Genomic DNA, 20,843 nt, shown 5'->3' on the forward strand with positions numbered 1-20,843 from the left:
TTACTAAGTTTTCAAATAATAATAATAATAATAATAATAATAATAATAATATATAGTACAGAAGCACTGTCAGTGAGAGCGTCCCACCATTTTCATCTGTAATAATCAGATGTTCATTCCATAGTGTAGCGTATGTATTTAGTACGTATTTGAGTTAAATCCGATAACTGATAGATAAAAGTATATACCATTTGAGATATTAAACGAAAGGACATCCTTTTCTTAGGAGAGTAAAAATAATACTGAAATTCCTCAATAGTTCTCTTCTCCTGATATTTACAAGATTTTATGTAAGAGTACAATAGTATTATACATCAACTTATCAGTCGAAAGTGCAAAACCTCGTATCTCCACTTTTTATGAAATTTTAGATTTTGATTGCATTCAATTCCACATCTGATTGTACATGCGTGCGAAAGTTCGTAAACGAAAACCCGATTAAAAAAAAAAAAAAAAAAACTGACAAAACTAACTTTCTAGACCTGGTATTAAAAGATCTATTGCTCTCCTGAAAGTTTGGTTTTGGATGAGTTTCGAGGTATAGCACTTTCGCCTTTGTAAAACTTATGGTTACCTTGAAAAGCCTCAAGTTAAAAATGCAATATAATTTAGATGCAAACTTCTTCATTTCTGTCTTGTTCCATATAGCTTACCCAGATTTCCACTCTCTAGTTTACTGAATTTGTTACAGGGTCATAAAACATACTCTCTCCACAAAAGAGAATATGTTCATAACACAAAAGGTAATAATTTCTCATTCAGATGAAAAATCTTATGCCCACAAGGAGAGTAACCAAGGAAAATTGCCTCACAGTTACCAACACAGTGGAAATCAATTTAGTCAGCGTTCAAATTTGGCTGAACACATGGTAATACTTACAGCTGAAAAATCTCACACTTGCCAAGAGTGTGGAAAGAAATTTAGTCGGCCTTCAATTTTACGTGACCATATGTTAGTACATACTGGGGAAAAACCTCACACATGCCAAAAGTGTGGAAAGAAATTTCGTCTGCGTACACATTTAGCTCGACACATGTTGATACATACAGGTGAAAAGCCTCACACATGCCTAGAGTGTGCACGGAAATTTACAAAACGTTCAAATTTAGCTAACCACATGTTAATTCATACAGGTGTAAAATCTTTCGTATGCGAAGAGTGCGGAAACACATTTAGGCAGCGTTCACATTTATCGGGACACATGTTAATACATACAAGTGCAAAACCTCATACATGCGAAGAGTGTGGTAAGAAATTTAGTCGGCCTTCAATTTTAGGTGACCACATGTTAGTACATACTGGGGAAAAACCTCACACATGCCAAAAGTGTGGAAAGAAATTTCGTCTGCGTACACATTTAGCTGGACACATGTTGATACATACAGGTGAAAAGGCTCACACATGCCTAGAGTGTGCACGGAAATTTACAAAACGTTCAAATTTAGCTAACCACATGTTAATACATACAGGTGTAAAACCTTTCGTATGCGAAGAGTGCGGAAACACATTTAGGCAGCGTTCACATTTATCGGGACACATGTTAATACACACAAGTGCAAAACCTCATACATGCGAAGAGTGTGGTAAGAAATTTAGTGAAAGTTCAAAGTTGGCTGACCACATGTTAATACATACAGACGAAAAGCCTCCCTCATGCCAATACTGTGGAAAAAAGTTTAGTTCTCGTTCAAACTTAATTACACACACGAGAATACATACAGGCGTAAAACCTCACACATGTCACAGGTGTGGTAAGGAATTTAGTCACAGTTCAAATTTAACTGCTCACATGTTAATACATACAGGAGAAAAACCTTACATATGTGAAGAGTGTGGTAGGAAGTTTAGTCACCGTTCGAGTTTAGTTCGGCACATGGTAATACGTACAGGCGAAAAATCTCACAAATGCCAAGAGTGTGGTAAAAAATTTAGTCGTCGTTCATGTTTAGTTACACACATGTTAATACATACACGTGAAAAGCTTTAGTTGTGCCAAGGGTGTGGTGTGAAATTTAGTCACAGTTCAAACTTAGCTGCTCTCATGTTAACACATACAGGTGTAAAACCTTACATATCGAAGAGTGTGGGATAAATTTAATGAACTTTCTCATTTAGCTAGACATGGTAGTACATACAGGAGAAGAATCTCGCATGTGCCAAGTCTGGAAACGGCTCGTGCGACTAACAAAACAACCAACGTTGTTTTGTTCAGTTCTATTTATTATGTTTCCATCTTTTTCCTCAACATGTTCTCTTCAGTATCATACTAATAGCAAAACATAGACGACTGAAATTACTATACTAGAATATTCGCTAGTTATTTTCCTCAACGGAACATTTAAGCTTGTGCAGATGAGTCCTTGTTCCTGCTATACCCTGAAGATGTTCACAGAATAGGTACCGAAGGAATAGTCCATTGGACACGACAGAGTTCCTGTTCCTTGTTAGATACGACTGTTGATTAATTGTAAAAATAAATTAAATGAACACTAGTAAATACTGTAAAGAGAATCATGCAATATTTTCTCAATATGGAAACCGTATCTTTCCCTTCTAGTTTGAGTATAGAGATTAGTGTTGATATGGGATATAATCTTGGATCATTTCATTAAGTACACAAAACCCCTTCTAGCTGCATTATACAAAGATTAACGTTAAAACGAAAAATGTTTTTTTTCCACCACCTTCGGTTTTAGTAGAAAGTTAGAGTCGAGATAGAAAATTCTTGAGATACTTGGTTAAAAGACCTGCTTTTTGCTATCTTTTACCATTTTTAATGTAGATGTAAAAATCGGAAATGGTTTCCTTTTCACCACTTCTGCTTTGATTAGGAGTTTAACAGAGATGATGATAAATACTCCCACAACGCTAAATTGATCCCTAAAACTCCTTTCTGTATCTTTGCTCTATGGTGTAGGTTAAACTGGAACCGGAAGTTTCAGTGAGTTCCTAGCACTGGAGTTTCAGTGAATTTCTATTCCATGACGATACCCGCAAAATTTGTGGATTGCAATATGTAAAAGAAAACGTAGTAAGCATAAATTCTATGTTGATTATCGTCGACTAAAACACACATCCCGTAACGATTGGCGTTGGCGCTGAGAAAATTTGTAATAAACTTCAACTGAAATTCGGTATATCTCGGGATCATGACAGCTTAGCGACATAAACTTGGTATTTACACTGAAATTCGCGGTATATGTCTGTTATCGCAAGCTAAAACTCAAATTTTGCTATGCATTGCTACAAAGCTATACGAATGTGTGTAGAATAAAACCCAGGGAAATCCACACTAATGATGACTGGTCTGTAAAACATTATACATTTTCGAACGAGCTGCACCCCAACCTGCGAACACATTAGAGGAAACGCCAAAACCACACTAGTTCGTCGACAATATTTGCAAATATAAGAGTGATGAATTCAAGCTTGAAAATCGGCCAACCCGGTGGAAACTAAAAATTTTCCTTCTCCCTTCTAGCGGAAAACGTACCAATCCTGCAAAAGTTCGTGTTTCTTTACTAAAGTAACATCTCTAAATAGAAATGTTACAACTTTTTTAACAGCATCGCACAATGGAGTATTTCTGTGAAAGTCCTGACCAATATCCTTTTTGAAGAATTTTAAAGTGGAAATCTTTGCTGTTGACTTTCAACTTATTTCATATTGATAAATACATTGAATAAAACTTACATGTATAAAGATATGTATTTATTTAAAAATAAGTACATACTACAAGTTTACATATATGTACAATATTGTCACATGAGGCGCGTAAGCTTAATGGCCAGCTTTCGATCCCTGTATTGTGAAGCCAGCTGAAGCACACAAATAGCTTCAGCGATGAGGAAAGTATGTACAAATAGGTAACGAAAACAACGACGCTGTTGTCTAATAAAATGGTTACAAACAAGAAAATTAATAAAGGAAAGAAAATTATATCAAATGTGTAATATGAAAAACATCCTTGGCGAAGCATTTCTATAGCTAATAACCTGGCTGGATTTTCTTAGTTTGTCGCCAGATGGAACCGTTGCGCGGGTGTAGCTTGCTTGGAGCGATCCTTCTACTCCTACCATCAACTTTTGTGGTTCCATTTCAAATCCACCTCTGTTCTGCTATGGATTCCCCTTGTTCTCTCTCTTCCACTATTCTTAACCTACGTTAATCCAGGAAGTAGAGACTGTATAAAGAGTCTAAAGATGACATAGATAAGTTCCGGTCTGCAGAAAACCGTGGACTATCCAACTGATCAGACTTGTTGGAAGCAGTATCCGATAAACCAAGATATGGTAGGACAGCCTTTTTGCTGAGCCTCACTGTATCATTTAGAGTTTGACTTCAAGTCAGTAAGGGGCATCACACTTCACACAGCAGAGGTTAGACAGACAACACTTTCCAGTTTTATTCGATTCGTCTCTTTTTGCTATTTTTCTCTTTTACTTCTTTTATCTCATTCCCAAATTTGAACAATAAGTTCAAGGAATAACAGAAAGCGTGGACACATTCTTAAACTCGATTGTTTGAAACATAATGTACATTTTACTCTGACCTCACCCACCGTCCATCTCACAGTGGCAGTTGGCTCTCGCCTTCGCTGTCTCGAAGGGAATTGTCTATTACCCTCGCGCACACTCGCCCTCGCAAAGGTAGTTGTCCATCACCCTCGCCTCGTAGTGAATGTTGTCCATTGCCCTCACTCTCGTTCTTGAAATTTGTCCTCGGCCTCGCAGTGAAAGTTAGCTTTGGTCCTCGTTCAAACTCGTCCTCATGAGGATGGTTGTCCATCGCCCTCGCTTTCGTACTAGAAATTTCACCGTCGCAAAGTGAGTTGTTCTTCGCCCTCGTATCGTTGAGGGTCAGGAGGCCTGCGAATTGCGAAAACCGACGAAAAGATGCAAATGAGAACCCAACATGCTGGGTTTGTTCGTGCGAATAGAGAGTCGTCTGCAGGGAAATTGAGCGCTACGTGAGAAAAGAAAATTTATTTTGTGTGAAAGCAGACGACGTTCCGAGGTGCGGAAATAAAATAAAATAGAAATAGATGTTGATACTTTAATAAATTGTCTTTCTGATAAAGTTCCATTGTAGATCCAAGCTCATTCAGATTACCCCAAACCATAAGTCTTGAACAAATTATGGGCATTTGTAAGTAAAGGACTTGGAGTGTAAGATACGTATAATTTTCTTTGTTTTCTCTTTAAAATATGAAAAAGTAATTAATACACGAACCGCAACTTTTTATTCAATTTATATTTCCTCTTTGTTCCTCAAATAATGATTTTATAAATACATGTAATTATTGACTAATACTTTGAAATAGCAAAAATCGGCTCTTTGCTCAAGGAGAAAATTTTATTAGAAATTGGTTGATTTTGCAATATTTAATTTTATTTACTTAATTTATTTTAAAATGAAAATAGCGGTTACCACAGAAGCATAATAATAATAGGAGCGACATTCACTCTATTTTACACACAAAGGAAATTAATAGATATTATTATTATTATTATTATTGCTCTGAAAACTTGGAGATATGAATTTTCAAGCAAAAATATTTCACATTGAAGATTTGAAAGAGACATTGCCACTTGATTCGCATTCACAAAACTTCGGATGTAGTAGAGGAACATGAATTCGCATCCGCGTTCGCAGTCGCATTCGAATGTAATGTAGGCGCGCCTAAAGATTTAAGTAAGTTAGATTCGACGAAAACCTAGATGGCGGTCGATTCCCCACAGAAAAGTCAGAGGACATGATAACTGAATTTTCTTTGTATGAAAGCGATTGAAAAGAAATAACCAGAAGTAGAAGGTCAGATTCAATTCAGGACACTAGTTCAAAACAAATAGATAACATTACTACTGAATCTGAAACATAATTTGAGGCTAATCCAGTTACAGATACTTCGTCTCAAACTAGCGTAGAGAAACGTCAGATTCCAAATTTACATTTAGAAGAAAATTAGTCAACTCCACCATCCGCAGGTGGTCCTCACAGCCTATTATTTTTACTCAATCCCGAGCATATCATATTTACCCGGACGTAAAATTCCTGTTATTTTCAGTCGGTAAATATGAGGCTGTAGAGAATTTTCCTTCTTCGTATGAAATTACGGCACGTATATACGATTGGACACCCCAGGAAATTGCGGATTATTTCCCTATTTGCTTAAAAGTCCCGTCAGCCGCTTAGCAGTTTGTGGAAATAGCAAATCAGCCTACGTTAAGCTATGCGGAGCTAAGAAGTAAAGCACAGCTTAATTTCCAATCTATCCCTTATCGCGCTAATCTTGAATATGACATAGAACATAGACGACAAAAAGTTGGTGAAGATATCACCTTTCGTTTACAGGTTAGAGAGAGATTTTAAATACTTGTGTGGGAGTACAGATCACTCAGAAGTGTTGCTTAGGCTCAAAGTGAGTTTACTACCAGAGATATTACACCAACGAATGCTTAATGTCGAAGACATAGAAAAGTTAGAGCAATGCATAGCTTACCTGCGAAAATATGAATCCGCGAAAGAAACTGGTGGACATATTTGTAAACTCTTCCTGGCGTCATCCCAAAAAATGATCGTGTAGACTGGCCCTTGCTTGAAACTACTCTGCAATCTGAATCTTCTTCCGTTTGCTCTTACTGTGCGGATTAAGCATTACCTAAAAGTGATCGGAATTCCTACCAGAATAATTACTCTAATGGCTATGAGCTGGGCGCTGGCCGAGGTCAACTCAGTACAGTTAAAATCGAAATAGGAGACCACTGTTTTTCAGATCTAATTGATAGGGGGACAACCATTTCATTCCTATCTAGTGAATACTTATCACTTACCCTGTGTTAAATCGATTGAAAAGTTACGTACGAATACAAGTAGTAGGCTCCCATATTTCAGACTATCTACCGGTGGTCAGAACAGCATGCTACTTAAAAGATCACTTAAAAACCACTAGTCGAAAATACATTGATGTAGTATGCCACCGCTATTCACCCTAAGAATTTAGCTCTCGCAGATCGGAATGGGAAATATGTAGAATATCGCTGGTTTGAGATTCCTCAGGATCTTCGAAATTCCGTAAGAACACTGTCTATAATCTAGATTTAACACACGTTGAAAGATATACAAGAACAAAACCAGAGAGAGCTTCACAGACTCAGAGCTTCCCAGTAATACCCCTGCTCAAATGAGGTCACTTTAGGAACCAGAATTTCACTAAAAACAATCAAAACTTCTCTAATTTGGTGGGATGCCATGTAAACCTTTCACAAGGGAGAGGGAACAAAATGTCCGTCCTACAACTATTAGTTCACTAGTATTTGTACGCTCTAGGGAACCCCCTGAAGTGTCTTTTTTGAAACCTATAATTACCTTAAAGAGGCTGTTTGAAGCGAAAAAAGAACAAAGGGTTTCAGACACAACGATGTTAATATTAATTGCAGTACTCATGAACTGGATACTGGCAGCTTAATTACCTTGGTAGAAAATGTTTGTTACTCCGTTAACGGTGGAAGAAAAACCAACAAGCCTGTCTCCTCAAAACTAGGGAGAAAGAAACATTCTCCTGGAATCACCATTGTCAACAGTTCGATAGAATCATCTACCGAGAACTATCAGGTTCGCCCAATAGAATGAACAAATGTGTGAAACATATCCTAAAGAGAAAGCACCTCTAAACGCCGACTTAGACGAAGCTAAATTCCGAGAAATCTCTTCGTCAGAGGTCTCTTCGCAGATTCCCTTCGAAAAGGGCTCTCAAGAAACGGTCGTTGGTCTAACTGATGAGGTGATAAAACTTTACTGTAACAGCGTTATTAAGATACACTTACAATCCAACCTGCGTGTCCCAGCCATCGCATGCTGAGGAAGAAATAAGTAGAGCTCTGAATATTGGACCGAACTTAGAACCCCATGAGAAAGACCAATTTTTGGAATTCCGAGATGTCGTCGCCTGGGACAAACCATGTCTCTCGGCGGCAACAGATAAATTTAGTTGTCCCCTAGAGGTAACTACAGATATTCCTCTTTTTCGGGCTCCATATATTAGGAGATTCCGGAAAAGAGAGAAGTAATAGTGGCAGAGGTACTGAAAATGCTGGATGGCAACATTATACGAAGGAACCGGAGCACAGTTCCGTCTTTGTTGTTCCTAAAAACGACAATACGTATCGCTTCTGTACCGACTATAGAAAACTTTAACTTATTCTGAAGCCAAATATTTACTCAATACCGCGCATAGACGAGGTTCTAACGTTCTTCAATGGTACATAATGTATTACTACATTAGACCGTTAATCGAAATACCACCAAATGCTCATAAAACCTAGCGACATAGAGAAAACTACCTTTGTCTGTACCAGTGATAAGCTTGAATTTTTCTCCCATTTGGCCTGGCGCTAGCGCCAGCTCTTTTCAAAAATCTGATGAATGTGGTCCTTCCCATATAAAATGGAAATATTTAATGGTCTACTTGAATGTTGTCATTTGTCCTAGTTCGTTCTTTCCAGCTTTGCCGGATAGGACTGGGGCTATCATAACCCGACTCAATGAATTAATTTTAAACTTAGTTCTAAAAAGTGTTTCTTCGCGCATGAAGAGGCCTCTGTTCCCGGTCATATTGCTAGAAAAGCGAGGTTTTCCTGTAGACCCTACTAAACTTTAGGCTATTTTTAAGGTGCCCCACCTGACAACCTAAAGGATGTTAGAAATTTTGTAGGACTTTGTTCGGTCTATCGCTTTCATGATCAAAATTTTTCAAGGATGCTAAAAACCCTCGAACTGTTAACAAAGAAGAACGCTAAGTCGAGTTTGGAGAAACTGAGCAGGCAGCTTGGGACACTCTTTAGTAGCGTCTTATATCTGCCCCAATTTTAGCTCATTTTGACACCACCAAGACGTAATCGTCTATTCAGATTCCAGCAGCGATGACATCTGTGGGTACCTACGTAGCACAAGTTAAAGATGATAACAAGGACCATGCAATAGCCTACCTTTCCAAATCCTTGAGTTTAGCCGAGCTTATTTATTCGGATCCGGAGCTGGAGGCTCTATCGATAACAAAACCCATCCTGTACTTTCATTTTCTGCTCGCGGATAGACGCTTTATAGTGAGAACAGATGCCTCTAAACTTGCTAAATCAGAAATAACAAAATATAAACTTGAGGTTGATGCGTTAGGCAATACGTCTACAGCTGTATCTATTTAAGATTGAAAACGTCAGCGAAAGAAACAATGTGACGGCCGACCTCTTATCGCGATGACAATTAAACAGGAATTATCCTCTAAGTACGGACAAGAAGCGGATTGCGTAGATATATGTCATCTGACCATAAGTCCTAAGATAGATTGGAAGAGTTTACGGTATGAAGATCCCCATATTTGAGAACCTATTCAGAAAGACAGCTAATACTACTGACGATGCGCTAAAACCGCATGTTTTAGTAGAGGGCCTTTTACATCGAACCATGAAGTGTTACAGTACAGCTTCGCGCAGCTTGGCACGCACCATCATTAGACTGTTCCCGTAGAGTACGCACAATTTTTACCTCCAAATAATATAGTTTTGCACTATATTACTTGTAGGTTCAGAAAGTTCATCTCATCGACAATTGTCCCATAATCCAGTAATGCGCTGTTTACTTCACCGTAACGGTCCAGATTCGGATGGATTCACCTGTGAGAAGACCTGAAGCGTGATAAAGAAAATAGGTGAGAGCATCATCCTTTTTCACAGATCAATTACAAGCAATTCAACAGCTACGTGTTTATTTTTGTCATGCAGCCTGAAAAAAGAACGAACATACCTAAATGCTTTCAGTGCCATTTATTATGAATAATTAAACTTACCTGTAACACAGTATAGATTTACAATTTACCTTGCCCCTGTTTCATAGTCGGTTCGTAGAAATACTTTGAAGTTTCTTACAAGAACAGTCTAAGTCTGTCGAAGCACACTAACTTTCGTGATCACGAGTTAAAAAGTCTTTCCATTCTAAATCTGATAAATCTTTTTGCAATTATTGTTCTTTACTTCTCTTTTAATGATTTACGAAAAAGGTTTCCCCAAGGAACATGATGACTGTAATATTTAGCAATTACATTGAAGAAAGTGGAACAATTAATATATTTTTATATTAATTGGTGTTTCAGACCTCCATTTTCAACTACAAATCCTTCGAATGCTTTATTCATCTCAAAACTGTCTCCTCTTCAATCCTCTCTTGTTATAAAGTAATTCATGGGGTTGATTTACTTTTACAAAAACTTACAAGATACTTGTAAAAAACACTAATATCTGGATTACTATTTTTACAGATTATTTATGAAATTTTGGATATAATTTTAGCGTTTCAATAATATTAGTTGTTCATAATTTTTAAACGAGTGTGGCGTCGAGGCGTTGGCAATTTCAAGAAATTTTTGACGAGTCATTTTCCACACACACACACTTACACCAAACTTCAGTTTATTGTCTGGTGTTCTCTCAGTTTTCTTCCATTTCTTCTACTCTTCTTTCTTTCAGTACTACCAGATGGCAGCGCAATTAGCTGAAGGAATACACCATACGAATTGTACGGATCCAAATGAACTGCACAAAAAACACTAACGCAGAATTTGCGTTGAAGCGAAAAAATATATCAAGCAAAAATTTGGAGCAGTTACATTGGCGGCAGAAAGGAATGTACGTGCACCAGTGAATAATGGTAAACGTTCAAGAACCCTGTACTGTAATTTTATTTGAGTAATAATCACTGTTCCAATGTCAGTCAGAACACTAGTTCATTGGGAATTTTATAAGAACTTTCGTCGGGCGAGCACTTCATCAGATGAAAATGTCTCATTTTAACGCAGAAAAACGATGAACTCGTTGGGCATTTATACGCATATATAAAAATTTATGGGGCTTTTGTATATAAAGAGTTTTTTCCCTTTTTTTTTACTTTTGGCACTGTTACTTAATTAAACAATTACATACGCCTGACTCAGAATTGATGTACAAATAATTCTCATGATATGTTTTTAATATTTTACTTACAATATTGCTATATCCGCTCTTATTATTAAAAATAATACAAACATTACACAGAAATATGACATTATTTAAGCATAAAATGTACACATTCCTTACTTTACGATATTATGCAAAAACTAGAAAACATGAACGATAAGACATTATGAATTACGTATTTGGTTTCTCAGACAAATAGACGAAATAAACGTTAATAAAAACTACACTTTTCAATACTCCACAATAGGAAATAAGCGAACTTGTTCTACACATATTCTATTTAAAATTGCATAAATGACGAAACATTCTCGAACTTCTTACATCATCATGCTAACAAAGAAGTTACAGAAAACATAATTGTTATACACAAATACAAAAACTACGTATTATTTAAATATAAAGGCTACAAAAAATAGGTGTATTACCACTCTTTCATACTGTTACGATAAGAGTGAGGCAGGATAGAAGTAAGTCTGCCACACTTTTTCACTAACCAGCGCTTATCCACTTAAATTTATAAGTCTCCCTTCCCCGATATACATTCATAGTTTCATCGCACCCCTTTGAAATGGCAACAAGAGCTTCTACTGAGTTAGGTGTAAAAACAACATACAAAATAAACCCAAAGGTTAAAAATAAAATGAGGGGGGAGTTGCCATTCATAATTCAACACTCGTGTTACAGTATTCCACTGACACATAAAAACTTACTCTCACTCTAATAGAATTAGAGCATATCATCGTTTACATCAGTAATAGTATATGAATGCTAAGCGAATCACCTCATACAATGGATGATTTAAGATCTTACTGTTAGTTGCAATAGCTTGTCGCAAAACATCAGCGAGACAATATGATAATTCATGTAAACGAGAGTTTTCGACTCATATTTCTTTTACATAACAATATTATTGAACAATATTTTCATACACATTAATATTTAGAGCACAATCATGTCCGTGATTTTTTTTTTTTTTTTTTTTTTTTTTTACACGTCACGTCTATTTAGCTTTGGATTCAGCAAATGAATTTAAGCTAATATAAGAGTACGATGTCGACAATCTAGCTTATCATTTAAGTACTGCAAATACGTATCACATTTTAATAGTCCTTTCAACAACAGCTGAATACTGAACTTATTAATTCCACTCGTGTTGAAAAAAGACAACTAACTTTCGTTACATTTAAGAAATTTACATTTACTAAAGTTTCAGGTTCACAAGAATCAATTTTTTCGCAACTTTCTTTTACAGAATCAAATCCTTTTTCATCAATATGTTTTTTAGTTAATTCTAACCAAATGTTCCTAGTTTTCTGAGTGGGTCTCCACACTCTGATACGATCAATAGAATGTACACCACAAGATTCTTCGGTTAAAGGATCTACAAGTTCACATATCTTGCCTGAAATCTTACTTTTACAAAACAGGGGACCTTTATAGAGCATAAAGAACTTACAAACTTTTTTGTCTACAGCAGAACTCAAATGTGATTGCAACAAAAGTACCAAATCATTTTCTTTTATTTTATATTTTCCTTCTTGGGATGCATTATATTTCTCGTTTCTTTTTCTAACTTTTTCATTTCCGCGATAGTCAGCCATTATAAGTTTATTTTTCCAATTTACATGTTCATTTTCGTCATAGATTTCGTTTGTTACAATAGCAAAATGCTTCAGCTCAGAGTAATTTGCTTTTCCGTTTAAATGAAGGCTAGCAGGGCTGACATCTAAACTACTACATACAGAATAATTCAACAAAATGTCAATTTGAGGTATTATCTCTAAACGACGACGATTACAAAAATAATTTTAATATTTCGACAATTCAGAAATCGTTGCAGATATCATATATATAAAATAAACAACTAGGCGGAAGGTAATAATCTATTTAACCTACGCCTACCTTTGGTTTCTCTAGCTCAGGAGTAATTTTGTACGGTTTCATTTGCCAAAACATCATGTACGTGAAATCGCAAGTGACTAAGTGATTTCTAATCATAGCTTTACTTTTAGAACACACCATATTGATATATGCACTTTGTTTTTAAACACTGCAGATGGCAACATCGAACAAAATATTGCTCTTTCTTTTGCATTTTAACACACTGAACTGCATGACTTTCACTTTATTAGCAATAAACTTTGCATCTTTTAATTTTTCAATCATTATGGCAACACTGCGTCGATACTTGGAACGCTTACCAAGTTTTATTTTATTTTATTTTTTTTTTTTTAAATTAAAACACTGATTCATATTAGAAGATTGATTCACTAACTTTTGAACTATACCTTAATCTTCACAATTTCTGCCTTTCTTTCGAAAACTTTTAACACGCTTTACTAGCATCTTTCGAAATTTCAATCGATCTCTAATTTGACTTTTTATTTTAAACTGGTTTTTTGATGCACCTATATGTTTGGATTTTGTCGTAGTAATGACGCAATTAATATACGTTTTTTTTATTAACAAACTTTTTTGACCTACATTTCATTTTGCATTTATATATACTTCTGGTTCTTACCAGTGTGTGAGATTTACTTAATAATCTGACGAATGTCTTCTGAAAAATTTTACAATTCTTACCATTTACAAATGATCTACGGTGTGCACCTAATGCAACAACTGATTCAATACTTTATGATCTACTATGATCGCTAGGTTTAAAGTTACTGTCATTCGTGCAAGAACTTTTGGAAGACAACTCAGAGACAAAAGCAGAATTATTTTTGTGTGTATCATGCTCTATCATTACACTACGACGGTATTCAAATCTACATTTGAGATTGGAACGCAAGACTGAGAATTTATGAAAATTATGCAATAGGCGGAATAATTTCTTCACTTTCTTACGGTCTCTATGCAACTTTCGTTTAATTTTCTTACTCTTTTTACTGTAAGCTAGTAAATTAATGCGCTTTTTGATAAGTTTGCTAGACATATGCTTTACGCTACTGAAAATTTCACGGCAAACTAAACTCTTTTCTTTCCAGGAGATAAAGTTATCACTATAATTGGGAAGCTTACTGAACTCAAAGCTATTATCTTCGATTTTTGAACTTACAGACATCGTGCATATGAGTACAAATAAAGTTATTTGTTTGCCTTCCTTAACTTGTACTTGACTGATTACTAATTCACAACTGTGCAGATTACTTTCAACATTACCTAGTTTGATAATCGTTACGTTAACAAATTAAAAGCAACTAGTGCGGACGGGGATACATTCTAACTCATTAAGCGGTATACTACATGGGACACTTTCAAATTTTTGCGATAACTAGCTAGTAAGCGCATTGATGTCAAATTTTTCCTCCAACTTCATTACAATAAACGACGACATTAGTGCTGTTTTTCGCTAACGGTATGCACACAGCTCGTTAATGTTATCCAACCCTTTACACAAAATACAATTTTCTTTTACCTGCCGCTTATCAACTATTTTCAGACTAGGCGTATGTGCTACAGTAATTTGACAACAAGAACTTTCGTCAATAACTGGACTAGGAGTGTACACATATTCTTTATCTGTACAAGTATTAGTAACTACAACACTATTTACTTCACCACTTTCTTTCTTTTGTGACTCGAACTCATTATTTAACTGCGTCGAAAATCGTTTAACACTATCTGAACCTGCACGATTAATTTTGTCTACACTTTTTTCTAAGCTCCTTTTCAATTTAATAGCAGATTCCTGTAACGTCGATACTCCAATTGTAACACCATCAAAACATTTTTCTAACCATTGTTTAGTTTCATTGTGATGTTTTTTTACTTGTTCATCTGTTTTAGTATTTAACTCATTAATAACATCATTGAGTTGTTCTCTGGTATCATTAACAACACCATTAAGTGATCGCATTTGTTGTTTGGCATCATTGACAGTATCATTAATTTTATTAATAGCTTCAAGCAAAGTTTGCAAGCTTTTATTTTCACTTTATGCCATGACTACACGTTACAAATACACAAACACAATAATTACCAATGATACTTTCAATTTAGCGCATATAGCACATCATGAGAAATGAAATCTGTCAAATATTACAACACCTAGTTACAAATCAGTTAATAAAAAAAAAAAATATTATTAATTGATTGGTCCCTAAGAGGGAACGCCTTTCTGTTACGGTACAGCTTTGCGCAGCCCGGCACGTACCGTCATTAGACGGTTCTCATAGAGTACGCACAATTCTTTACCTCGAAATAATATTGCACTATATTACTTGTAGGTTCAGAAAGCACGTCCCTTCGACAATCGCCCAATAATCCAGGAATGTGCAGTTTACTTCACCGTAACGATTCAGATTCGGATGGATTCACCTGTGAGGAGACCTGAGGCGTGATAAAGAAAATAGGTGAGAGCATCACCCATTTTCACAGATCAATTACAAGCAATTCAACAGCTACGTTTTTATCTTTGTCATGCAGCCTTGAAAAAGAACAAACATACCTAAATACTTTCAGTGCCATTTATTATGAATAATTAAACGTACCTGTAACACAGTATAGATTTACAATTTACCTTGCCGCTGTTTCATAGTGGGTTCGTAGAAATACTTTGAAGTTTCTTACAAGAACAAAGTCTTAGTCCGTCGAAGCATACTAACGTTCATGATCACGAGTTAAAAAGTCTTTCCATTCTAAATCTGATGAATGTTCTTACAATTATTGTCCTTTACTTCTCTTTTAATGATTTACGAAACAGGTTTCCAAAGGAACATGATGACTGTAATATTTAGCAATTACATTGAAGAAAATCGAATAATTAAGATATTTTCATATTAATTGGTATTTCAGAAATCCTTTTCACTACAATTCCGCCGAATGCTTTGTTCATCTCAAAACTGTCTCGTCCTGAATCCCCTCTTGTTATAAAATACTTCATGGGGTATATTTACTTTAACAAAAACTTACGAGATACTTGTAAAAAACACTAATATCTAGATTACTATTTTTACAGATTATTTATGGAATTTTGGATATAATTCTAGCGTTTCAATAATATTACGTGGTTCATAATTTTTAAATGAGTGTGGCGTCGAGGCGTTGCCACGTTCAAGAAATTTTTGACGAGTCATTTTTCGCACACACACACACTTACACCAAACTTTAGTTTACACCTCTGGAGTTTTTCTTCTTCCTTTTCTTCTATTCTTCTTTCTTTCAGTACTACCAGATGGCAGCACAATTAGCGGAAGGCATGCACCATACAAATTGTACGGATCCAAATAAACGTCACAAAGTACACTAACGCAGAATTTGCGTTGAAGCAAAAAATATATCAAGCAAAAATTTGGAGCTGTTACAGAAGGACGTCAATAAATTAGTGGTACTAGACCAAGCGATTAACGATGTCCTGAAAGACGCTGATATCTCTCCTTTTTGCCCCTTAGTTCGCGCACTGTTATAATGTACATTATACTAATGTATTAGAGGTGAGCTCCTCCGTGGCTAAGCGGTTAGCATACGCGCCTGTGGCGCGGGAGACCCGGGTTCGATTCCCGGCGGGAGCTCATGTGGTTCGGATTCCACGTTAATCAGTAGGTCCACGTCTCATATAGCCTCGCTGCTAAACGGGACGTAAAACTCAAAATCAATCAATCAAAACTAATGTATTAGAGCAAATTACTACTTTGTATATGCAAATTATGGTCGCAGACGTTGGATGAACTTTTATTTCATTGTTACAGGTACTTGGAAAGTGGATGCTCTCCTCTTGATTTATATTATTCCTATAGAATTGGGAACTCAACTGAATTTAAAACAGCCAGGAACGTGTGTAAAGCGATCTGGGGTATCTTAAAACAAGAAAGTTTTCCTGTATTCACTGAAGAAAGATGGATTGAAATTTCGAGGTTTTCGGAAAAAACGCAATATTTAGCCAATTGTCTAGGATGTATCGACGGGAAATACATTGGAATTGTGAAACCAACCATGACTGGATCTTTGCACCGCAAGTATAAACAATTTTATTCTATCGGTGTTGATGGCGGTGACTGATGCAATCTACAGATTTCTTTATGTTGACCCTGGGGCGTATAGTAAAGACTCCGATAGTTCAATATTTAAGAACTCTCGTTTCTACCGGCAGATGCAGAACAACTTTTTAAACATTCCGAGAGGTATGCCATTTCCGGGAACGGAAAGACCTATTATGCCATATGTGTTTGTCGGAGACGAAGCTTTCGGCTTATCTAACCACATATTTCGTCCTTTCACTGGTAGTTTTTTGTCACCTACAAAAAGAGGTTTAATCATAGCTTGAGTCGTGCACCCAGATTTGTTGAATGTGCATTTGGGATTTTATCCAATAAATGGAGAATTATTTTCCTCAGAGCACGGAATGTTAAGTCAGATTTTGCAGTAGATATTGTGAAAGCGTGTTGTGCATTACATAACTATGTGGGTACTAGAGACGGATATTTGTTTGAACATGCATTATCTATAGTAGGACTGGAAAATGTTGTACTTCGGGGAAATTATGTGAATCAAAGCAGGAACAGATGGGCCGATTATTTTCTCAGTGACATTGGAAAATTGCCGTGGCAAGATAACTGTATTTGAACATTTCTGAAGCATGTGCTTATGTGACCTCAGATTTGAAATGCAAATTGTTGTCTTTGGTGGCAAATCAACAGATGTAAGTTTTAACAAGGTTCAGTTATTATCAGTTTACTGGATGAACTGAACCTTTTTATGTACAGTGATGTTAGGTGGAAAATTTTCCATTATATTTAACTGCACATTCAGCTACAAAATTCAATTTCTAGATACGCAGCAACAAATTATAATTTTCCAATTAGCTTTCGGGAACCGGAAAATTTTCTAATATTTTAAGTTGGGAAGTAAACTTTTACTCAGTGTTTCTCTCTCTCTCTCATCATCTGCGAGCCCCTTCGTTGCTAAGCGGTTAGCATACGCGCCTTTAGCATGGAAGACCTGGCTTCAATTACCAGCGGGAGCTCATGTAGTTCGGATTTCACGTTAATCAGTTGGTCCCGTCTTATATAGTCTCGCTGCTGAAAGGGACGTTAAACTCAAAATCAACTTAACTCAACTCCTCTCTCTCTCTCTCTGTTTGTATGTATGCAAAGTGAACATACAATCAGTTTTGGAGTGCAAATATCCCATTCTATTATTTAAAATTTCAATTTATTAAAAGTCATGAATGTTTTCCGATTCATAAAAACATACTCCATTTATTCCTACATCGTTGTTTAGCCGTAAAATTTATTGGTAATATATATTGGCTTAGAAAGTTTCATGAAGTGAAAATCTAACGATTCTTCATTTCCAGAATGTTTCAAAAACTTCAATGCGTTCTTCCCTCAGAATCCACCTTTGATCTTACAATATTAGATTTCGTCAGTTTAATACGCATAAGACGGTTTTCCCATAGCTTTACTACTTTTATAGATTTACATTCTGTAACATTTATAAATAAGTAGCTATAATAGAGAGAGAGAGAGAGGGAAACACTATGTAAATTTTTACTTCCCAACTTGATATATTAGAAAATTTTCTAGTTCCCGAAATCTAATTGGAAAATTAAAATTTGTTGCTGTCTAATTTTCCTCTACAGGGATTGTATATCTCAATGTGCAGTTAAATGCAGTGGAAAATTTTCCACCTAACGTCACTATACATAATATCCAAACTGTTCGGATTATGAAAAGTGTTTTCACTTGTTTCCACATCGTGATGAAAATTTTCCGATTCATGAAAGTTCCTTACATTTTTTTCTACAGAGCAATAAAACTTTCCGATTCACAAAAATTTGTTTTAGTTTCAGTTCCAAAATGATGAAAATTTTCCGACTTATAAAAAATACTTCTATTTTTCCATACAAGACAAAAACATTTCATTTATGAAACATTGTTTGACTTGTTCCTACATAGTACTGAAAAATGTGTGAGCCATGAAAATTTTCAGATTCTTTAAACGATCTTTCACTTTTTAACATTTTTATACATGATTTCAATCAATTTATGAATACTGAGGAACTGTTACTTGATCACTAATATTTGTTAAGAACGGTCATTTTCCGGAAAAATATTGAAGAAAATTTTACACCTCACATCACGGCTAAACAACGATGTAGGAATAAGTGGAGTATGGTTTTATGAATCGGAAAATTTTCATCACTGTCCAGGACAGACAATTCTTCGATTCATGAAAAATTGTTTCACTTGATCCTACATAGTACTGAAAATTGTCTGAGGCATGAAAATTTTCAGATTCTTTAAACGATCTTTCAATTTTTAACATTTCTATACATGAATTTAATCAATTTATGAATACTGAGGAATTGTTACTTCATCACTGATATTTGTTAACAACGGAAAATTTTCCGGAAAAATATAGAGGAAAATTTTTCACCTCACATCACGGCTATACAATGATGTAGGAATATGTGGAGTATGTTTTTATGGATCGGAAAAATTTCCGTTTCAAAATTTTCCGGAAAATTTTCATCTCTGATTACAATCTTTCACTAAATTTGAAGAAGCCGAAGTTAATCCGCGTGCTGCGTTTGGCAATACTGACAAGCTTTGCGATAATTACGCTTGTGTACACAGCCGAACGAAAAAGCCTGAGTAAACTTATTCACAATACTATTTTGCTATGATGAAACTTTGCCAACGAGTTTCCCCTAACATGAATGATGAGAAAAAATTCCATTTATTACTAAGATTATCCGCGGACGCACTCAGTTATGTAATTGAAAAGGGATGTGAGACCCGGAAGAGGTAAAAACTGCCCTAAAAAAGTTATGGAAAAGCGCGCGCTCACCCGCAGATGCGACGAGCACAGATTTCTAATTCGACTGCCATCAAATCTACAGTTTAAACTCCGAGAATTCCGCTTCCTCGTAAAGCACTGTCTTTCAGAGCAACCCCAACGAGATTGCAAACGGTCACGATAGAACATTCTAAGAATCATAATAATCTGAAATATTTAGATGTGGAAGAACAAAGCATTTGCGAGCTCAATGTTGTGTTAACACTCATGTTTCAGGAACTCCCTTAACGAACAAGGTCCCAGCAAAGCGCAAAGGGAATAATTCTCAAAATTATTGGAAATCATAACTGCCCCTAGGCAAAAATCATCAAAATAATTCTAATCGACCCTTAAGGGGTGAGCTACCCCTTAGACCGTCCGGGAAACCCACTTCACATGAAAACCCAGTTAATGTCCAAACTCCACAAAAACAAAAAGGATAATTGAAACAAAAAGAGAGCTAGAGGTAACGTAAAAGGTAGAGTTCTATTGTTATTATTTAAAAACTAAGTAAATAGTTAATTATGCTTAGTGTCCTAAGGGATTTTTAGTTATATAAAATATACCTGTTTCCTAGATTAAGTTGAGCAGAGCAAGTACAAGACTCGAAGTAGTTCCTTTTATTATTTGTAGATTAAACTACGAATAATTATGACGCAGTCGGCAGAAGTGTATGAGTTAATTGCAATTGACGGAAACTAAAAAGAAATCGAGCATTCAGTTACCGCACGGAGTGTCGATCTTTAAAGAATCATCGGTCTCATTCATGGCACCGCGGTTTATTGACCAAGCACCTGGCGTACACCCTATTAATTATTTATTAAAGCCATACATTGGGTACGATCAATTGACAACTTCTCAGCAAGTGACAGTAGGGCTGTGTGAATAGCTACATTCAAGAGGATTCCAACAAGGTGATTGCTATTTGGATGAAGCCTTCGCTAAATGAGGCACCGCATCCCCATCAGCTCCGTCATTTTCACGTATGGCGAATTGACGACCTCCACTTCGCGGTAAGCAATCCAGTGTAACCAGCCTGGTATCGGGTCGCT

The 20,843-nt window shown here is 35.9% G+C and overlaps 1 protein-coding gene across 5 annotated transcripts in view; it reads left to right on the plus strand.

Annotated features, from left to right (window-relative positions):
* LOC145680274 (uncharacterized) overlaps positions 1-20,843 on the plus strand; it is a 101,876-nt gene that overhangs the window by 17,696 nt on the left and 63,337 nt on the right. Inside the window, exon 3 of one of the 5 annotated variants that reach the window (XR_014130637.1) lies at positions 692-5,359. The exons of 1 other annotated variant lie outside the window; for it this stretch is intronic. Coding sequence is in view for 3 of the 4 variants with exons in the window: in XM_081750621.1 (XP_081606747.1) it covers positions 692-1,988 (1,297 nt within the window). In the remaining variant the exon portion in view is untranslated. Of the gene's footprint in view, positions 1-691; positions 5,367-10,521; positions 10,870-20,843 lie in introns of those variants that run through there. 3 more of the 5 variants (XM_081750621.1, XM_081750624.1, XM_081750620.1) reach the window with 3 other exon arrangements.

The sequence above is a fragment of the Thermobia domestica genome, chromosome 3, assembly GCF_964235325.1.
Source record: "Thermobia domestica chromosome 3, izTheDome1.hap1.1, whole genome shotgun sequence".
Taxonomy (NCBI): Eukaryota; Metazoa; Arthropoda; class Insecta; order Zygentoma; family Lepismatidae; genus Thermobia; species Thermobia domestica.